Source organism: Penicillium argentinense (assembly GCF_028826775.1).
Source record: "Penicillium argentinense strain IBT 30761 chromosome Unknown utg000009l_segment0_segment0, whole genome shotgun sequence".
NCBI classification, from domain to species: domain Eukaryota; kingdom Fungi; phylum Ascomycota; class Eurotiomycetes; order Eurotiales; family Aspergillaceae; genus Penicillium; species Penicillium argentinense.
This window is the reverse complement of record NW_026622668.1, coordinates 3712641-3733768: the sequence shown is the minus strand read 5'-3', so window position 1 is coordinate 3733768 and position 21128 is coordinate 3712641. Positions and strand designations below refer to the sequence as shown.

At 47.9% G+C, this 21128-nt stretch overlaps 5 protein-coding genes across 5 annotated transcripts; 2 read left to right on the top strand and 3 right to left on the bottom strand.

Moving 5' to 3' along the window:
- Window positions 1-1309: 1309 nt before the first annotated feature.
- On the bottom strand, window positions 1310-2566 carry N7532_008970 (uncharacterized protein; the record flags this gene model as incomplete). The annotated part of the gene is made up of 1 exon (XM_056621461.1): window positions 1310-2566. The coding sequence occupies one exon, from the start codon at window positions 2564-2566 to the stop codon at window positions 1310-1312; it is 1257 nt and encodes a 418-aa protein (XP_056472267.1).
- A 4759-nt stretch (window positions 2567-7325) lies between these two features.
- Window positions 7326-8626, top strand: N7532_008969 (uncharacterized protein; the record flags this gene model as incomplete). The annotated part of the gene is made up of 6 exons (XM_056621460.1): window positions 7326-7421; window positions 7474-7539; window positions 7594-7698; window positions 7758-8136; window positions 8192-8266; window positions 8319-8626. The coding sequence occupies 6 exons, from the start codon at window positions 7326-7328 to the stop codon at window positions 8624-8626; spliced, it is 1029 nt and encodes a 342-aa protein (XP_056472266.1).
- A 717-nt stretch (window positions 8627-9343) lies between these two features.
- On the bottom strand, window positions 9344-10802 carry N7532_008968 (mitochondrial 37S ribosomal protein uS4m; the record flags this gene model as incomplete). Its single annotated transcript, XM_056621459.1, has 3 exons — window positions 9344-10204; window positions 10268-10699; window positions 10767-10802. 3 exons carry the CDS (start codon window positions 10800-10802, stop codon window positions 9344-9346), a joined length of 1329 nt encoding a protein of 442 aa, XP_056472265.1.
- Window positions 10803-14706: 3904 nt separating this feature from the next.
- N7532_008967 (uncharacterized protein) lies at window positions 14707-16227 on the top strand (the record flags this gene model as incomplete). The annotated part of the gene is made up of 1 exon (XM_056621458.1): window positions 14707-16227. One exon carries the CDS (start codon window positions 14707-14709, stop codon window positions 16225-16227), a length of 1521 nt encoding a protein of 506 aa, XP_056472264.1.
- A 2515-nt stretch (window positions 16228-18742) lies between these two features.
- Window positions 18743-21026, bottom strand: N7532_008966 (uncharacterized protein; the record flags this gene model as incomplete). Its single annotated transcript, XM_056621457.1, has 2 exons — window positions 18743-20530; window positions 20586-21026. The coding sequence occupies 2 exons, from the start codon at window positions 21024-21026 to the stop codon at window positions 18743-18745; spliced, it is 2229 nt and encodes a 742-aa protein (XP_056472263.1).
- Between the last annotated feature and the right edge of the window lie 102 nt (window positions 21027-21128).

The following is a 21128-nucleotide window of genomic DNA, read 5'->3' as shown; positions in this document are numbered from 1 at the left end:
CATCCGGAAATAAAAGCAACCACGACAAAACCGCAGACAGAATTTGTAGTGTCGATTGCCTGAAATTTTTATTCGTACGTATATCTGTCACCTCAATAGGGGCAACCCATCTTGCAGAAGGCAGGACGGGGATGATCTGCCAAATACCACTTAGGGCTGGCTGTTAAAAGCAGGTCAACAGCCAGCAATGTACCCAGCGGCCCCGTAGCACGTAAGCGCCAGAATCCTTCAAAGGTATGGGTGGAGAAATAATCTTGTAGGATTGTCAGGCAAGAAAGCTGTGTGATGTAGGCAAACCATGCTAAATCTATTCTAAGTGACTGAGCCCACATTGAAGCTGAGTATACCCGTTGACAAGTATCGCGAAGCCGGTGACGATTTGAAGATCACTCAATACTAGGACATACTGTTACTTTCAATGTCAATAGGTGTCCCTAATCATAGGAGAAGAGAGTGGGAGCTCGAGTTGAACAAACAAACACACCTTGAGCAGGATTTTCTGAATATGAAAATTCGCTCGAGGTCCCAATCCATCAGAATCAAATACTTGTTTTGACACATACCTTCCTCCTGATATTAGACCTCCCAAGCCTCCCAAGATAAAGTCATCTACCGGATTGGAGCGATTGAGGATTGCATTTCTTTGGGTGCCGTCAAATGGATCATGAGAAGAGTTGTAAACGAAGGCGTAATAAATCGTAATAACGAGAATAGAGAGCGCCGTCGTGACCACATAGTTTATGATGAAGTAGACCGATTAGTTGCTTACTCCATTTATTCTGAGGAGGCACTTACCCCAAACCCTGTGATGTCATTGCCAGGGAATGAGGGTGTCCAAGGCTGAGGCAATGAGCAGTCGTAGCTGCAGGATCCGGGCATGATGATTTCAGACTCAGCAGAGTGGGAATAATCCCAATCAGGTCTAAACCATATGATTCTGGAGTAGTTGTTTGTCAATGGACGTTGGTAAATCCTTGATCATGCCATGCGAAGAACCGAAGGGATGGGTGTCTCTCACATGGGGGCGCGGGTGAGGCTGAGCCTGCTGTATGGTGAAGATCCATACTCCACACATGTTTCGTGGCCCCGAGTCGAGGGTGGGGCCAATACAGGGAGCGATAATGTGCCTATTTGGATTATTTTCTCTCTTCGTGGGCAGCCATGGAAATGATTTCACCAAAGAATAAATTGGATGCGCTGCACACTTTCTAGTATGAATGCGCTTGTATTGGGTATCATAGAAGCAATCAATACATGGCAGAAACCTCTCAGGAACACCATGCACAAAGTGAAAATAGACGCAACAATATCAAGTAGGCTCTTGCCGCAACATTTCTAGAATCATCTCCTGTGTTCTCTGGACCGAATCGAACTTCTCTTCCCAAACAGCCCGTTCGCGTTCGAATTCTTGTCGAAGTTCCTCGCGAAGTTCTTTTCGCAGATCTTCTTTGATTTGGCCGATTTCAAGGGAGTTTGCATTCTGAGACGAGTCTCGTTCTTGGGGTTCTTGGTTTTCTTGGGGAGGGCCGCTTTGGGTATTTGACTCCGAAGCTGCCTGGACCAGAGCTGAAATTACAGGCGAAGTATGGGCATCAGTAGCGCCATTTCCGGAGGCGGCATCGAGGTGTTTGTTCAACTTGCCAAGTGTTTCTAAAACAGCGTTGAAAACAGGATTGTTGTTTGATGGTTCCGAATGTGTATTATTGGCGTTGGTGACGGGGGCAGCGGGACCGGTGTTCGTGGGAACAGGCATAATAGGAGATGGTTGGCTGGCAGGATAGGGATTTGAGAACATGTCTGCAAATCCAGGCGGTAACCTGAGTGAATTTGACAGTGGTGAAGGTGTCTCAAACGGAGCAGCCACAGGCGGATGAGCGAGTGTTGGGGTAGAATGCGAGAGAATATTATCCACAGTTGGATGTATTGTCATATCCTCATGGAATGGGTTGCCGGTATCAAGTCCCATTCCGTCTGGAGGACCAAACGAAGGGACACCAAGATTAAGAATTCTTTCTCCAGGCCCTTTCAACTTGTTCCGTCCATCCTGATTTTTGGGATTCGAACGCTTCCGCATCACCATCTCATCGCGCTTTGCAATTCGTTTCGCCTCCGCCTCTTCCCACCTCTGCCAAACCGGAATCCAGGCATCGAGAGCTGCACACCACTCCGGATTCATGACATCTTCAACAGGATTCTGCCCTGAGAAATCTCTCTGTCGCTGCTGCTGCTCGTCGAGGAACTTCATCCTCTGCTTCGTTACGAGTTCCACTTTCCGTCGAACCGAATACCACGAATACGGCCTCCCATGTGCTTTAGTGAATTCTTCCGCAACGAGCTTCCACCAGTTACAGATATCGCTGCGTCTGCCGAATTTGCCCGCATGCCGATTGCATATTCCGAGTAGCGAGACCTCCTCTTTCGTCGTCAATCGCTTTCCGTGGCCGCCTTTGCGCGGCGTGTCGCCATCATCCTCCATATCCGGCTCTCGGGCACGCTTGCGACTAGTCGAGACCTGGATTTCTCCCCTCTGAACGCCTTGTTCACTTCCCTCAGCAGCTTGGACCATATTGGAGGACGTAGAGCGCGCAGATGGCGAGTTGTGCACCACGACAGCGTGCGATCGCAGGACCATTTCTTCAACCTAAATCCGATGCACCATTTGTTATCCAGTTGACAGACTGTTGCGGATGGAAGTGCGAGCGCTAGGGTTCGCTCCTGACCCTAGGACATGTATCGATGATCCGGGGAATCTGGAATCGTGGGTTGGATTCGACAAAACACCGGTCGAAGTGGGCTTCCTTGTGTAGCTCGCGAGACTTCGACTGGGAAGCAAGACTGACGTGGAGAGGATTTTCTTTAGAGACAGCGGGTGCTCTCCTGTCCAGAAAAATGGGCTCTGAATGTCGCACAATATTGCGGAGCTTCATATAGTCGATCCTGTGGCGAGAGGCCGAAGTGTGAATTTGAGGGTGCGTCTGCAATTTCGGAGCCGGGCGGTATTTTAAATAGCGGCGGGCGGTTTCTGGGCGGGGTTCGGCTCCACTTTGCTCCGTTTTCACAATTTTGCACTTTCGAGTACTTCCATCGAATACTTCGAGTTTGAAAATGAATAGTACTCACGTCTTGATAAAATTCTTGGGCTCTCAAAGTGATACAGTTGTAATAATTTACCGCATCTCGTTTATCTCGCTCATAATCTATTTTTGTGTCTCTATGGTATGTTTGCCTAACCATTTATTTACCCCGTCTTAGCAGTATTTTGCTAGTATCTGCCCTTTTACTTTCTTATCAAGATGATAATAAGATTTGTCTTCCTTTTTTTGTCGCAAATTCTTCAGAACTTGTCATAGTGGCAATGTAAAAGGTGAAATAAAATCACAAAGGTGATTGTGATTCTCAGAGTTTTAGATGGGTTTGTTCTGTTTGCCTGGTATTTATGCCTGGGGCATTCACACCACGCATCTTCGAGTAACGTATCTCACTACCGAGCTGCGCAGCCCCCACCAAATCGCGTCCCGGTCGCGTCCTTACCATTTTCAACTACCCATCATGCCACCAAAGCAAATGAATCGAGCAGGAGGGTAGGATTTTACTTGCTGTTGAGGCTTTTCAGAATCAAAAAATACCATCAGTTCGCGCCGCCGCAAAGCTATATAACGTGTACGAGTCTACGCTCCGAACACGCCTTCATGGTGTTACTTATCGCGCTGAAAAACGCCCAAATTGCCATAAATTGACTGCAAATGAAGAGATTTCGCTAAAGGATTGGATCCTTTCCCTAGATCTACGCGGAGTACCTCCTCGGCATCAAGGGGTGCGAGAAATGGCAAAATCTCTTACTAGCAAAGCGTGGTGAACGGCATATCTCTACAGTCGGGCATAATTGGGTTACCAAGTTTGTGAAACGTACCCCAGAGATCTCGACACGATGGTCTAAATGATACGATTACCAACGAGCAAAGAATGAAGATCCTAAGATTATCGCGGAGTGGTTTACACGTGTGGAAAAGGTCATCTCAGAAAATGGGATTGTCTCTGAGGATATCTATAATTTTGATGAGACAGGATTTGCAATGGGCCTTACATCAACAGCACGGGTTATATCACGACCAGAGTATTATGGAAAAAAGCATGTTTTACAACCTGGAAATCGGGAGTGGGTTACTGCTATTGAGTGTATATCTGCTTCTGGTTAGGCACTTCCGCCGTGTATTATCTTTAAAGGAAAAGCACACATTGCAGGCTGGTATGATGACCTCCCAGATGATTGGCGAATTGTGGTTAGTGATAATGGCTGGATTACTGATGAGATTGGGCTTCGCTGGCTTGAAAAAGTCTTTATTCCAGCAACAACATCACGAGTGGTCGGGAAATATCGACTTTTGATCCTTAATGGTCATGGAAGCCACTTAACGGCTAGGTTTGATGAACTCTATATTGCAAACCAAATTATACCTGTTTGCATGCCGTCCCACTCATTACATCTTTTACAGCCGCTTGATATGGGCTGTTTTGCAGACTTAAAACGCGCTTATAGCGCGTTAGTGGAGGGCTATATGCGAACCAACATCAACCATTTCGACAAGCTGGATTTCTTAGCAAATTACCCTCAAGCGCGTGAGCAGGTCTTTTTTGTCAAGAACTATCAAAAATGCGTTTTCTGGCAGTGGTTTTGTGCCTTGTAATCCTGATCAGATTATATCCAAGTTAGATATACGCCTCCGCACGCCAACACCGCCTGCTAGTCAAGAAAGCCACTTTTCACCGAAAACACCTAGAAATACACGACAACTCAGAAAGCAGGCTTCATCAATAAAGGCACTGCTTAAACAGCGCTCAAAGAGTCCGCCAAGTCCGCTTAAGCAGCAAATTGAGCAGGTTTTTAAGGCCTGTGAAATCCAACTGCTCGCTACTGAGCTACTACAGCTAAAGTGTAAATTACGCGCTGCCAATGAGAAACAGGTGGTTAAAAAGGCCAAATCTAGGGCTCAAATACCATGCGATGAAGGCATGACAGGCGCAGAGAGCCAAGAAGTAATACGTGCCTATCTACAGCGTCAAAAAGCTCCAACGCCCCCTCTAAGAGAGTCTACTCCACCGCCGCCTGTGGTAATGGGACCGACGTTTTTACCAGCTTGAAGAGGAACCAGGAAAAATCCAACGTGTGGGAATTGTGGCCAGATAGGTCATACAGCCAACCATTGTAATATGTAGTTAATTTAATTATGTTGTGGTTGTTAAGAATGTGGCTGAATATAGTAGTCGTTTTTCATTTCATGGGGGCTGCACAGCTCGTTGGTGTGCACAGCTCGGTAGTGAGATAAGTTAGTTAACTAGTTATCCATGTAGACTCGTGCTTTCTCCTTACCTCAGATCCCACGCTCTCAATCGTCCGATAAACTATCCGTATTCTGCCATTTAGTCTCAGAAAAGATCGCCCTTCTACTCGAAAAATCAGTCGGATTCTCTTCATGGTTAGGTATGAAATGATGCGAGGCAATATTGTCCGTCGTGATTCAACACGCCATAAGTGACATTCATAATACTGAATTGTTCTAGTCCGCGACTCTCGGCTATTCTTTCTCTTGTAGAGCGATTCAAAAAGGGAGACGCTTGGACTACATGCTAGGGTGCATCATTCTTTCCGGAACATACCACCTCTAACATCTCGACAAAGATATCATCGAAAGTGGCCCAACGAAGAATCTACATCATCCGACCACTCGAGGAGGCTCATCTGAGCTAAAAAACATAGCCATGATACCGGGATTGAAAGATCCGAACAAAGAAAACGAACAATAGATCAGGATTTGAGACGATTTTGAGCAGAGAAGATAGGCTGATCGGCTGATCGGCTGATCGACTGATCGACTGATCGACTGATCGGCAATTTATCGCCATCGATTGTGTGCCAGTCGCAGCCTGACTAGGCAGCACCTGGACATTAGATATTGGTGCGCTAGCTGAGAGTAGATAAAGGCTTGCCACGGATATTGAGCAATGTTAATAGCGCAAGTACACTGTAAGGTTTATGGCGGCTAAAGCGGAGAGTGAGATATTTTACTTGCTTTGTTCTTCGATAGATCGGCTGATCTTGACACCCCTCGCAGGTGCGCTATGATGGCATTGATTAGCCTTATTGGCACTGAGATGTGCCTCGAATAAACGGTTATTTTGGACTATGTAGCCACAAGGTTCAAATTTCATAGATGAAGGTTTACGGATAAGTGCCGCCCGATATATAAAAGTTAAAGGTACCAGCAACACATTTCAGGGTTCGAATGATGTCTTGCATAGAGGGACTCAGATAACAAGATCATGTTCTGTCAATGATAGGCACGGGTGAGGGGCAGCTGTCGCCAAATTCTTCTGCGTCTCATTTCGATGCGAACCCGTTAATTTCATGCGCACAGGCTGCCAGATAGCTCGAAGACAAATGGCACATGTATACAGCTGCAAGAATCGAGGCACTAGCAGGTTAAGTCCCGGGTAAATTCCCGACCGCGCGGTTCCAAGGGTGATGTGATCACAGGCTCTCAACGATAGACCCATACCACTGGAAAGGTGATCTTCCTGCAACAAAAGTAATAGCACCAACTAAGGTACTTATGCGTAGCTCTTAAGAACAATGCGGATGGCACCCTACCGAGCTTATGATACAGGCAATAATCGCTCCCGGCAGCTTGGGTCGCCAACTCAACCCTCTTTCCCGCGCACCGTGCGCCCAACGACCCATCAATTTGGGGCCACGCCGGGACCAGCCCTCGGGATGGCGTCCGCCTCATTTTCCCCGCCTATCAAGCTACCCAGTCGAACAGCATCATGGCACAGAAATGTTGGCGCGTCTGGACTCTTCAGGGGGGCATGCATCGGGTGGAACGACATACCGCATTTGAATCTGCCAAAGTGGAGTGCGCTTGGGGGCGAAGTGGCCATCAGTTCCTCATACGAGTCGCTCCGATCACCACGATGCACGACCAAATGGTACAGATGCCTGCCACTTCCGAGACCCTCTGCCACATTATAAATTTGGCTGTTGTTTAGTGTGATTTCTGGTGCTTTAGTTCCAAACGCCACTCCCCCCTTCGCGTAGGTATCTGCACTGGGCGGGGACGTGTCAAAAAAGCGGACGATCCATCGAACGTGGTTGTCATCACTGGCTGCACATTCCAGGTTATTATGCTACCATCTGCATTGGTTCCTATCGGTCTGATGTGAGCTGGATATTTTTACAAATATCCAGGGGTGGTACGGTTTCTGTCTGAGTGTTCATGGTCCAATAATTGGATTCTTCGATCAAGAATCACAAATTCAATTCGCCCGTCATGAGCGCGACAGGAGGCACGCCTCCAATGGCAACAGCTGTGAGAGCAGTTGTAGGAACTGTGGCGCTTTTGGATTTGATTTTTTGCATGACCAGGGTATGTCTGAAATCCCAAAAGGACCTTGACACTTATACTGACATGTCTGCAGCTCTATATACGCAAATTTGTGAGGAATGCATTTGGAGTGGATGACTATTTTGTCATTATCGCACTTGTACCTAGATTTCCACCCTTTTTCCTACTCAACTACAACTAACATATCTGACAGATCTGGGTATTATTCTTTGCCGCTCTGTCCATCGCACTCACATTCTATGGGATCGGCTATCATCAAGACGACATTCCCCTGGAGAAATTGCCGAATATGCAATATGTACGTGCTATCACTTTTCCTCCCCTTCCGTTATTCAATACTGATTTACTTTTCGATAGGCCGTCTACATCTCCCTGTGCACCTACCTTTTCGTCGCCTGTTCCGTCAAAATAAGCGTGGTGATCTTCATCATGCGCGTCTTCCCTACGAACTTCATCCGCTACTACGGCTTCGGCATCATTGCTTTCATGGTACTCCTGACAATTTCAGGGGAAGTGCCTTTGATCTTCCAGTGTAAGCCTGTACGCGCTGCCTACGACAAAACGGTTCCCGGATACAAATGTTTTACTCCGGATACTCTCTTCGACATCGAGATGTATCAAGGCGTTTTGATGTTTTTCATCGATATTGCCATCATCACGATGCCAATACCGACTATTTGGAAGCTTCAGATGCCTATACAGCGCCGGCTTTCAATCATAGGTGTTTTCTCCTTGGGTAAGTAATATCATCGTTCAGCAAGACAAGGAAGATAAGCTAATGCTCGTCTTAGGTTTGGTTGCTTGCGCAGTTGGTCTGGCTCGACTCCCAACTCTCGTATACCAGAAGAATATTACCGACTTCACTTGTGCGTGATCACTTCCTTTGTCTGAACGCAATAATTGCTAATTTTATCCCAGATGCTGGAGCTACTCCCTTAATCTGGCTGAACATGGAATTTGGCCTTGCCTTAGTGACCGGCTCACTGCCATCTATGCGTGTTCTCCTAAGATCACTCCCAGGCTTTGGCTCCGCCAACAAAACATCAAGCAAGACCCGAAGTCAGGAATGGTCTAGCAACAATGACCAAGCGAAATACCCCCTGGGCAACCAGAATCGCTGGTCAAAGAAGCCGCTGGGGAGAAATATCAACTTGGAGACTTTTGAAAGCCTTGCCAGCGAAAGTCAAGAGAGGATTGTCCACACTCATCCCCCGGGTTACATATAGACTCTCCCAGGCGGAGACGGATTTAATCATAGACAGAATCTAATGTGCTTTTTAATGAGCGTTCGAACAATATCATAATAAGCACTGTTCCATAAATAACACCATTCCCAGAACTAGGGTATGGAAACACCCTCCCAAGCGCATCCATTGTAGAGAACATCGCATAAGCTGGAGACTTTTCAGACAAAATGATGCGTACGGTCTCAATTTTGGCGTCGATTTAGAGGAAGGCAACACAGGGCTGGTCTGGCATGGGCTGTCCGGGTCGGCCAAATTGAGATTGGTCAAACTTCCAACTGTGGATGCCGAGTACCTCGCGTACGTCCGATCTTCGCGGCTACTTGCAGACAATCGAAATCCTGTCAATCAAACGGCAATTATTCTCAAATGAAGAGGGAAATTACAACTTTCAAATGTCATATGTAAAGTGAGATGATATATCCATTTACAATCGAATCATGGCTATGGTGATACAAAGAGAGCATAAAGGCTCCGAAAATAATAAAACAAAAAGCACCAACACCATGCTCAAAGACCCAAGCGGGCCTCTCTCCCAGCTAAATCAAAACCATGGGGAGATCTATGAGCACCAGAGGAGATATGCAGATAGAGAAGAGCAGTAATACACTCATGGGGGAATGGGTAGGAAAGGGGGTGGGTAATAGAGACAAGATCAGGAAGGGCGACAGTAAAGAAACATACGAAAAGCTTCTCCTTTTACCAACGTCTCTTCAGGTACCAGCCATAGGCCGGAGTGCTGATGCTCTCGCCGAAGGGAGTGGGTACCTCAGCTGAGCCGGGGCGGGCAACGGGGTGACGGAGGTATACAGCGGCACAGATGTTCTGGTTGACTTCGAGATAGCGGGGGATGAAGGCGAAAGCGGACATGTAATCACGCGGGCGCCAGGGGGTAGCGTAGGGCTTCGAGTGATCGATGGGATTGTCACGCATTTGAGTAAGAGCACGCTTGAGAACCTCGAACTCCTCATCCGTCAGCTCAGAAGCATCAACCTCCTCGCCCTCGGCAGCGGCCTGGAAAGCCTCGGAGAGCTTGTCGCTGGCGGCCTCGGTCTCCTCAGCGACGGCGGCGGTCTCGGACTTTTCCTTGCCGGGCTTCTCCTTAGTCTGCTTCTGGGGCTTCTTCTCGGCACGCTTCGCGTTCAGCAGAAGGGTAAGCTCGGAAAATTGAGACTCCAGATTGTCTGTGAGGACGGTGCTGGTCTCGGAGCGAGACAGAACACGGCGGACGGCCTTCTGGAATCCGCGGAGCTCCTGCTTGCGCTTGGCAGGCAGAACGTCCTTGTCTGTGGACATGATAGTCTTGGCCTGAGCCATCAATGCCTTCAGGGTATCGCGGCTATCTTCCTTCTCAGCCTCCGGCTTCTTCTCGGTGTCCTCCTTGGGCTTGGCCTCGGCCGCTTCACCCTCGGCTTCCTCGCTCTCTCCATCCTTCTGCTTCAATTGACGGCCCTCACGGCGCTCAAATTTGGTCTTCGGGGCACCAGTGGCGAACATGACGCGGTCGGGGTCGACTTGGAAGAGGTCGCCGGGGTTGAGGAGGTAACTGGGGTGTCGCATCTGGTAGGGAAAGAAAGTCAATAACTGAACATGCCGTTATTTTTAGATCTCCGAAATGCATACCTTCTGTCCGTTCACGGTGACAGCTCCATGGATAACGAATTGGCGCGCTTGCCGTGTGCTGCTGGCAAACAGAGCCCGGAAAATAGCAACATCCAACCGGCGCTCCAGGGGAGCGAAAGCCATCTGAGTGTACGGAATGATTCTGGAGGGACGACCCTTATCGCCCTGTTTCTGAAGGCCGGAACCACGACCGGCAGAGACCTGAGAACCGTCATCGGCGGCCAGGTCGGTGGTGTCCATAGGGACGACGCTGCGGATGCGCTTGGAGAACATGCGCTTCCATTGACCCTCGCGGACTTGTTCACCGTGGTAGGCGCGGGACAGCGCCTTCGCGGTCCACTTTTGCTGAAAGAACGTGCGATTTGCGGTCGCTGGGCTGCGGAATCGTTGCAAGTTATACAAATTGTACTTGCTCCATGACTGACGGATTTTCTGGACGAACCGATGTTAGTAGTGTGCACGGGTGAAATTGGTGGGCGAGGAATCAATTATAACATACTCCCTTAGATAGGGAGTTGCTGGCCCTATTTCTCATTGTGGCGACTCTTGGGACACGACGCTGAGGGAGGATCGGTTGCGAGTCGTCAGACCGTGCCGTGTCTTGATGCCGGGCCTCCAAAACTTCCGTAGGTCACGTGGGTTGCGGATTCGTTTGCATGGTTTGTGGTATATTGATAGCCTGTATTTCCAGGCGATATTTCCAAGAAAGCAACCGTGTCTCAACGTCATGTGAACCACCCCTTGCTTTATGTCGTCACTCTGATTGGTCAACACGCCTATTGCATGATGACACATTGTTCTCGCTTATTCTGACCGCCCGTCAGCAAAAGGTATAAAGTTAGCGTCCTCCCACCGGGCTTCCTCTTCTTTTCTTTTCTCTTCATACTTACCTTGTTTGGGTGGCCGCGGTCATGAGGGCGGTCCACCACAGTCAGGTCCCTGCATTGCACAGCGCGGAGGACCGGTCTGTTCAATGGCCTTCTGGGTCATTGTCAGGCATATTCTTTGGCACCTTCCACTCTGTGGATTCACACTTTTTTTCATCATCCCTTGAGTCAACGACTTGGGTATGGAGAAGAAAGCTCAAATGTCTGATGTAAATTGGAGCGTACCAATAGCAGTTCGGAAGGAAGCTGTGACCCCACCAGCAAAGCGTCCGGAAAGCCAGCATTCTTGCATGTCCGCGCTCAATTTACAACTTGAGGAGAAGCCGGTTCTTCAATCATATCTCTTCCTCAGTATTAAGACCTCAATAAGCACGATGGTATAGCAAATTACTTTCCTCGAGTTCCTTATTCGACAGTTTCTATTCAAACTCCGCCGATCTATTGTCACTGTAGTGACTCTTAAATCACTAAAAATTTTAACAACCGGCCACGGAAACCTCCAGAGAATGTTCGGATAATAGTCCTGAAATTAGCGACTCCATAATACCGGGACAATTCATTACCGTCAGAGAACTATATAAGGCCAATAGCTACATCCTGTGGAAACACAGGCTACATAATAAGAATAAAACAGAGGATCTCAGTATATATTAACATAAAGTATCTAAATTTTATTTGAGGCGAACTAACATAACCATGTTAGTGTCTTAAAGTAGCCAATCTGCCTAAGAAATTCTACTAGAAGCCTCTGCTAGCAATATATTAACCGCTGATAATTACCCTGATTACGCTAAGGAGATCGCACTCTACCCTCACCCACGAGTTAGCAGCAGCCTTATCTGTAACTAGTCTAAATAGGCCTAGTATGTCAAGGATCTTTAATATATTTCACGATAATCTAGCCGAACAAGGAAGTGAGCACGTGTATAGATAGCCTATTGTAAGAGAAAAGAAGCGAGCCATACATGAACCGTATTCTCCTCAGAAACAACTCTAGACCCGCTATTCCAACACCATAGATACAGAAATGTCGTCGACGAGAAGAAAAGGCAGTCTGAAAGACAAATGCCTCTCCCGAGATAAAGAAGGTTATTTATATAAACAAACCAACATTACGGACTAGATACGACATTCTGAAACACCTTTACAGGTTACTCTGTGTTATTGGTCAAGCCGATTTTGAGAATGAGTGTACAATATACTTGCTCTTTCCGCGTTTAAGTCTAGGATAATGTGATAGGAAATCATCCGTCGCACCACAATCCTAGCATATCAAAAGCCACAAATTGCGTAACTCAAATACATCATGTCCCTAGGTGCAAAAAAAATTTGGTACTCCTCATTGATTGTCCTCAGAGTTAACAAATTTTATTCTAGGGTGTTGGCAAAGGGAAGGAATCGTGGAAAGGAATTGCTAAAAGAAGTGATTGAAGAAATTTGCAATAGAAGTCGTTGGACTCTACCGTTGGAAAACGCCATTAAATATTGAAACTTCTCCTTGGAAAATCGTTGGAAGATTGGGAGGCGTTGAGGGAAGAATTTGAGGTCATTGTTGAAGGACTTGATCGGAAGGAATCGTTGAAGGATATATATAATTTTTTTTAAAAAAATTGGAAGAGTCGTTTAAACTAACTGGAGGAGATCGTTAAAGAAATAATTCCAGAGTGTTGTGAAGGAATAAGCAGAGATCCGTGAACAAAGCAAACGCAAGCAGAAAAGAAATCGAACTTGCAACTCACATGACAGGCAATTTCGCTGTATTTTGGCAACTGCCTTCCGAAGCCTAAATAGGGTACGCATGTATGTCAACCTGGTCGATCACTTTAAACCTGTGCGATTCGGACCTTCAGTTTACATCTTTCTTCCCTTCAAGCTACATGGGTATAACATTAGAAATAAAAGTATTCTTTCGGGGAAACAAGTACATACTAATTATATAGCAGAAAACCTCAACTTGCCGTTGAGTACTGCCACTAGGTTCGACAGCATTCCGCCGACACATGGGTCGTCTGGGTACCTGCCAGTAACGCGGCCCGCTGTGAGAAAAGTCTCCGAGACCTCGACGATCGAGCTAAGATTCCGGGGCGTCAAGACCACAACGCCAATATTTTTCAAGTCGTGAGTAATTTGGTTACAAGACGAAAATATCGGAAAGTGGATTCTTGTCCTGAATAATATTGACGATGACGAGCTTCTTCGCAAACCACTGTCAATCGGTACCAAGAACCAGATATATATATTCGGAGCAATGGTTCGACCCAACTACCAACGAGATATCTTTTTGGGAGCTCTACCGGGTCGATCATCGTCATGAGCCAGAATAGAGGAGTAGCGCCAAACGTCACCAGCCACAAGACACTTATCGAAGTGCAACAATGAAACAAGCCGAAGGGCTGGATCTGTTGAGCATACCGGCAGAGAATGAGACTGGGAGGCCAAGAACTCCATTCTGCTCACATGGCAAATATCTTTTGATTATATTCTCGGGATAAGGCTGTCCGCAACGGATCTGCTCTCTCTGATGAGCTTTTGTCATCTGGCAGGGAATCACAGAGAATGTCCGAGTTCAGCAGAATCAGAAAAGAGGCGAACGCTTTAGCCTGGAGCAGCTGGAAGACAGTTCAAGCGAACTGGACACGGGCAATGGGACTAATGATGAAGCTAATAGCGATTTTGAAGAGACACACTACAATCCTCTGCGACTTTTCATTGATAGCAGTCTGAGTAGACCACATGTCTTTCACAACGCACCGACTAGTGTAACTAACTGTACGTACATGGCTCAAACCCCATGGATAGCTCGAACAGTGGAAGGAACTATTAATTGAAAATCTATATTCTAAATTTCCGAATGGCCAATATGAGAATTGGGAAAGATGCCGGTCGGTCTTTCCACACGTGAAAAGCAGCGCTATCACAACGACCAGAATCCCAAGTTTCTGTAAAGAACTGGGTTACGCTACTTTATACTGTATGAGTACAGCTTTTTCACCACCTTATGGAAATTTGAGCTGATGCAGCCGGTAAAGCATGCTGGGAAAGGAAAAATCCCTGTCTACCCTAGCCGACCTTGGGCACTCAGGCTTCGTCTCCTTTTTCCGAGCAGCGCACGTACACTAAACACTACCAGCTACACGACTCCCATTGGAACAACTCAACTTTGCATTATTGGAAACTTTGAGGATCTCATACTTTTCAAACATAGCAGAGAGGATGTGATTTTGCACTATCCTGACATCCGCCCTAAGTGGTGTGGGCCCGGAGTGCCATGGCCGCGCCGGTGGCGTACCGGAATTTTCCCGAGCCACCCATTGGACACCCGATAATCATGCCTTGCTAAAGAAACTGATCTTCGGCCCCAAATTTCAGTCATCCAATGCATGACCAATCAATGATGGCTAGATTAGTGATGTGATATGTCCATTTCTGTCAGGTGGAGGCCTCTTCGCCTCCTTTTTTCATGAATTCACCTGCATTCTGTAAAATGTATGATCTCTACGACAGAGGTTCCGACTTTTCTTGGGTGTAAATCCCAGCCCCAGTCTTTTCAAAATGGAAAATCAAGGAGAGTCCGCCTTTGCGAATGAAGATATCTACCCTTTACACGCTTTGGATAACAACCCCAATTGGGTGGTTTGGGTTATGCGGTTCAATGACGTGCTTGATGCGAAAAAATTGAACGATTCCCTATCAAGGTTGCTGGACATTGGCGATTGGCGGAAGCTCAGTGGTCGGATTCGATGCAAGGTTCGATTGGATCGAGCATTTCTCAAAACCTATCGAACACCAAGCGCTGATACCACACAGGGAAAGAACAAATGGGAGATCCATGTTCAAAAATCATCCACCATTGATAAAGAAAATGTCTCTTTCTCACATGACGTTCATGATGTGGCAATCCAAGATCATCCTATTGGGAAACAACTCCCCAGACAGACTGATGGTCCATCAACTCAACCAATCACGAATGAATTTCGACCATTTGCTGCCAAAGCGGATCATCCCAGATTTGAGGAGCTTACGAAGCAAGATATTGCTCCGATGTTCTTGCATGTCACTTCTTTCCGTGACGCGACCATCGCATCTTTAGTCTGGCCTCACATGCTGATGGATGCTGTGGGCGGTCAAGCCCTCCTCGCTGCATGGTCATCGGTCTTGGCTGGTCGAGAGGACGAGGTACCAGGTATCTCGGGCGCACGCGAGGACATCCTGCAACACCCTTCAATTACAGCTGAGGATGACGATGATAAGGAGGAGTTTATTCTCGAGAGAATTCGACTGAAAGGCTTCAGCGTGCTGAGATTTCATTTGCGGTTGGTATGGGACAAGATATGGAATGGTCGACGAGAACGTCGAGCCATTTTCCTTCCTAAATCCTTCTACGAGAAAATCAAAACTCGCGCACAACAAGAGATCAGGGCAAATGCCCCAGAGACCGAGCCCGTTCCTTTTGTCAGCGAGGGCGACATTCTCACGGCGTGGACGACACGCGCTATCGCACTGTCCGAGCCAAACTCGCGCTCGGTTGCTATTATGAATTACATCAACCTTCGCTACCTATTGCCATTGCTACTTCAATCAAGCGGAGTCTTCCTCCAGAACATGGTCTTGGCATCATATACATTTCTTTCGTCAAAGGTTGCCAAAGGTCCAGTCGGGCCCATTGCAGCTGACCATCGTCAATCTGTTTCCGAACAGTTAACAGAACGACAAAGCCGAAAGTTCTTGAAATCTGTGATGGCTGATATTAACGCAGATCGGTCTCCTAGGATCTTGTTCGGGGAATCGGATAGCATTTTTATAATTGTCAACAATCTGACAAAAGCGAAGTTGATTCAGACGGCCAAATTCGGTCCGGCAGTTATTACCCAAGGCGAGAAGACAGAGGCACGGCAGAACCCTCTGGGGTCAATGGTCAACTATTATAGCGAGTTTCTTCACCTTGATTTCGAGGGGATCAACTGCTTTTATATGCTGGGAAAGGACCATGCGGAGAACTATTGGCTTATGGGAAAGCTCTTGCCTCGGGCTTGGGATGCAATCGAGAGGGAACTGCGTGATCTTGAAGCCTAGCATGTGGACAACTTTCAATACCGAGCTCGGGTAGATCTTCAAGAATCCATGTTTGATATTAGCTTCCGCGCAGCAATACTCTACTGGTACGGATCGCAAGGAGCATAAGAATTTCATCTGCTTGCTCGAACTATATTCATAACTGGGGATATCGCCCGCAAGAAGCAAATAAGGAAGCCAAGGATGAAAACAAAAGAAGGTTTCAGGTATTGTGATGACAATGTTGGCAAAAAAAATAGGATGATTGGCAGGGCAAGTGAAGGAGACCAAAGAGGAATATTAAAGTCGCACTAATCGGACAGAACAAGAAAACGGAAGCGAGCGACCGAGCCAAAGGCAAAGTGACATGATAGAAATAGAGTTCTTTGGATAGATATCCCTGAAAAGAAACTACGGGTTGGTGGGAGCAAGAAATATTTATGTGTCGGCGAATGCTCGAGGTGACTCGTAAACCTGACAAAATCATCCTTATATTTTTGTACAAGCGGCTACCAGCGGATGACAGAGAAGAGATACTGATGACGTGCCTGATCGTCTACGCAGAGCACCCTGAGTAGGGTAGAGCTGATCCCTGAGTAGCCATGAGCGCTCAGGGAGCGATCCGAGAGCAAACGATAACACTGTTTTAATTCCAATCACGTGATGATTCGATGACTAGGATCTTGGTGAAATGAACGCTTAAACTGGCGTCGAATGTAGCCTTTTTCGGCGCCCAATTTACCGTCACTTAGCGTTGTGGTGTAAAAAAGGTGACGGTAAAACTGCCGCCTCGGGAAGCGATCGGCTCCCGGAGCCCAGCCTGAGTTAGTCCCACCGCCGCCCTGAGCTGCTCCCTGAGCAACCCTGAGCGACCCTGAGCGACCCTGATGCTCCGACTGGCCGACGTCACTCTTCCTTCTTTGTTTCACATCCTCCGAGGATAAGCGCTTTGCTGCCTACGGCCGCTCCTAGGGGCTCGAGGGAAGACATGACTTGATCTCACACTGTATCTATTCTCCAGCGCTTGCTTACTCGAGCTCATCGCCTAACGACCATGGTCCGCCATTCTGTAGGAGAAATGAGAATTCCCTGAACTCTGCCTCCGTTGTTTCTTCTTTCTTTCACAGTGGCAATGCAAGCTTCATTTGACCGAATTCTAAAAGACGAATTTTCGTCGTTGTCTCTGCCTCTATGCTCTGGATTAGTTCACCAAAGGATTGCCATCCATCACTATAGTCCGGCACAAACTCCATGAGCTATAGGTCGTATTTACCCCACGTGAAGAAGCTGAGCAGACGTCAATAACCTACCAAATATGATTTACTGTCTAATTGCTGATCACACGTCCATTTTAGACATGAGTTCCTAGGAGTACCTCCTTTCGCTGGTATATTCCGGTCAAGGGCGGCCCTTTGATTGGCTACGGCAACTCGCAGTGGGGTATAGTCAAATATCAATCTGGTGTGTTTTCGATTTCATCTGTGTCCATTTACATTTGTACCACCCCTTGCTCTCCCTCTGCTCCCTAACTTTATTCACTCTTCTCACCCGGCTTTTCTGATATACCTACCCCTAGTCTTATCATGTACGTAGTTTCTACTGTCTCCCAAAACTCTCGAATGTCGATCACACTACGATCGATCCCGAGGCTCAGCGATCTTCGAAAGCCCCGGGGGGGCAAAACCAATGGAGTCCTAAATAAAAATACAAAAGTAAAGCATTTTAACTACTGAAAGAATCCAAATGATCTCGTATTACCACCACGGGTATCAAGTGTAACCAGGGTTGTCGTCGACCAGCTCATGACTAGTCCGACGATTCACGTTCATACACCCTTGCACGAGTACTACCAAAATTGTTCTTCGAACACGTTTGACCTACTGAACCCTTCAACAGTGCCTAGAGAGTTCCAAAAGCTTAAAACTAGTGTTTTGTAGATTGTTCGGACTCGCGGTCTTGGTCTTTATGCTTTACAGCCTGCACTGTTGCTTCTACTTCAGTGACGCGAAAACTGTGTGATAAACGTGGGACTTTCTTGTGGAGGTTTTTACACGGCATTGTGGCACTTTATTGGAACGTTGATATTGGTCTTTCATATTGTGCTGCTCGCCGTCGGCTGACTGAAACTTGTCAAACCCTTCTAGACGCATTGAAAGAGGCGGCTTCGGGTGAGATGATTTGGCCTGCGCTTTGACTAGCCTATCTCGTTAATTGCTTGCTTGGTTACTATCATTATTTTTATGTCAAGCGCTGTCACACTGTGTTATACAAAACTTTTCAGGGCTAAATAAATGGGATGAATAAATAGGATGAAGATAGATGCGGATGTTTAGATGTTCGGTATCGCGAAATGGGCTTGGTAGCCTCACATGACACTGACCATACAACGTATAAAGGGGAAAATATAGATTTCAAAATCCACACCGATAATGCATTTTAACATCCAATAACCATGCGAATAATAAGAACAATCGCTCATATGACTACTCCAGATTTCCAAAATATAATTATGCGTAAAAACTCATAAAAATGCAGGCTACTCTCGCCGAGAGCTGGGGAAGGCCTCGGCGAGCGACTCCGCCTCCTGCGGATTAGTCCACTCCTCCAGTAATTCATGCGCCATATCGACAGTCTCGTCCTCGATACCGGCTTCTAGTATGACACCATCGCAAAAGGCGAGTCGCGTCAGCACCACCAGATGTTTCTGCTTGCTGCCAGCCACACACGCGAGCTTATCCTGCATATTGATGGACGGGCCGTGGCGGCGCATGACTCCGAAGATCAGCCGCATGAGTCCGTTGACTAGGGCAGAACGCAGCTCGGTCTCCGGCGGAGAGGAGTAAAGCGCATCTAGTTCGTCGTGCATCGATCGGAACAGCCGTGCTAGTGCGTTTTGATGAACCGATAAGATTGCACTGCCATGGTCTCGTGACGGAGCTGCGGGGTTGAAGGCCAAAGCCTCTAGGCACAAGAGGACTTCGAGGCGCATCGCGCAGATGTCATAAACGGTGTAGGGTTCGAGACCCTCATCTGGCTGGGCTGATTCATGGAGCATGTGGGTAAGTCGATCGACAATGTATTTTTGCACAGCGGCTTGTTCCTCCTCCGAGGGCATGATAGGCCCGAATGAGTTGGGCCGGATGCTGGTTGATAACAGGTGCATAGTGAGGGAGATATCCTTGAGAGGTTGAGAGCCGTGCAGCATGACAAGTATAAAATCGTGACGAATATGGCCCCAGAAGACTTCCATGGCGCTTTTAACATGCATCAGCTCACATGCAAGTTGGTACAGAAGCCGCAGACACTCAGTTGAATCGACCAGCGGCTGCAGATCAGATTGTGGTGTCTGCGGAGACTGTCGGAGAGCTCGTGCTGGCGAGAATTCGAATCGTTTGGCCGCATTCACCTCCACAGCATACTGCAGCACATTTACCAACGGCGGGATGAGATCTTGTAGCCGAACGCCATCCAGCGACAACACGTAGCGAGCAATTGCCATGAATCGGGGGACAGGGTCGTAGAACTTTTCTTTCATGGCGCGCTGCCATATTGGTCCGATCGCATGAATATAGTCTACCACGAAGCTGCCGGTGTCTAGAGTCGCCAACTTGTCCAGGAGGATCCGAGAGATCGGACCATTGGGCTCCGCGGGGAAGTAGTACTTGGCTAAAGCCTCCATATCGGTTTCTTCACTCGAAAATAAGCGGTGATTTAGGAGCCGCTTCATGTATTTTTCATCGCGAGCATTACGACCAGGAGATTTTCGTGCATTCTCTGCATCAGCTCCAGGAATATCAGATGGAGCCTCGACTATCATCGCCTCCACGGCGGGACTCAGCTCCAAAGGCGCAGGACTATCTTCGCTTGCCTGTCGTTTTCGCTTTGCGGGGTGGGTTGGCGTTGCTCGTTTTGAGCGGGCTGCTGACTTGGTGGGAGAAACCACCGCAATCTCATCGTCGTCGAATCCATCCCGGAAAGGGAGAACTCGAGATTTTCTCGGGGTAACCGGTGCGGCCTTGTCTTCAATGCGTTGTTGTCTGACTTTGAAGTTGCGCAGCTGGTGTGCTTCCTCCGCGAGATCGTGCTGCAGAAATGTGTTCTCTGCCGCAAGCTTCCTGCCTTCTGACATCGCGGCCTCGACCTCCACCTTGTGCTTGGCTATTTCGTCCGCCATGGCCTTTCGTAGGGCCGCTAACTGGCGGTCATAGTCTCGAGTCATGCTGGTTTGTTTCGATCGTATAATGGCGATTTCCCCGGCCTTTGTTTCGGCAAGCGCTTGAGCTTCTGCTAACTCGCGTCGCATTTGTTCTCTCTCCTGCTCTAACTATGGACAGGGTCAGCCATTATGCACCGAAAAATGCCACAGCCATAGAACTTACCTGCTGTAGGCGTGCATTCATTTGGTTTGTATTCGCCTGGCCATAGTCGTCCACTTCCATCGCATCGTCTGCGCCTCCGTTGCCGGGCCCGGGCCATGAGGTCTGCGCGACCAAACCATGGTGATCCTGTTGGCCCTCATGGCCCTGCTGAAGCACCGAGTGGCCCTCAAAATCATCATGCACCTCCGCTTCCAATTCTCCCACCTCCAGCGTATGGTAGTCGTTCGTCAACCCGCTATGTAGTCGCGGCGGTTGCTTCAAGGTCGCGGGTTGCCGAACTGCCGCTGTCGCCTCAGCATGAAGTTTGGCATCTTCGTCTGCCTGTCCATGATGCTGTGTAGCCGGAGCCTGGGTTGCCTGGTAGGCATTCTGCTCTAGCTCGAACAGCGTACCCGGCGGCAGGGAATCGAAGTCGTCGGAGAAGTAATCATCATCGTCCATGCCCCCGCCATGAATAAGGAACGTTGGGTAGAGATGAGCAATGCAAAGCGCGTATGGGGGGCCGATCAAAGCACGAGGATCATCACAGCAAGAAATCAAACG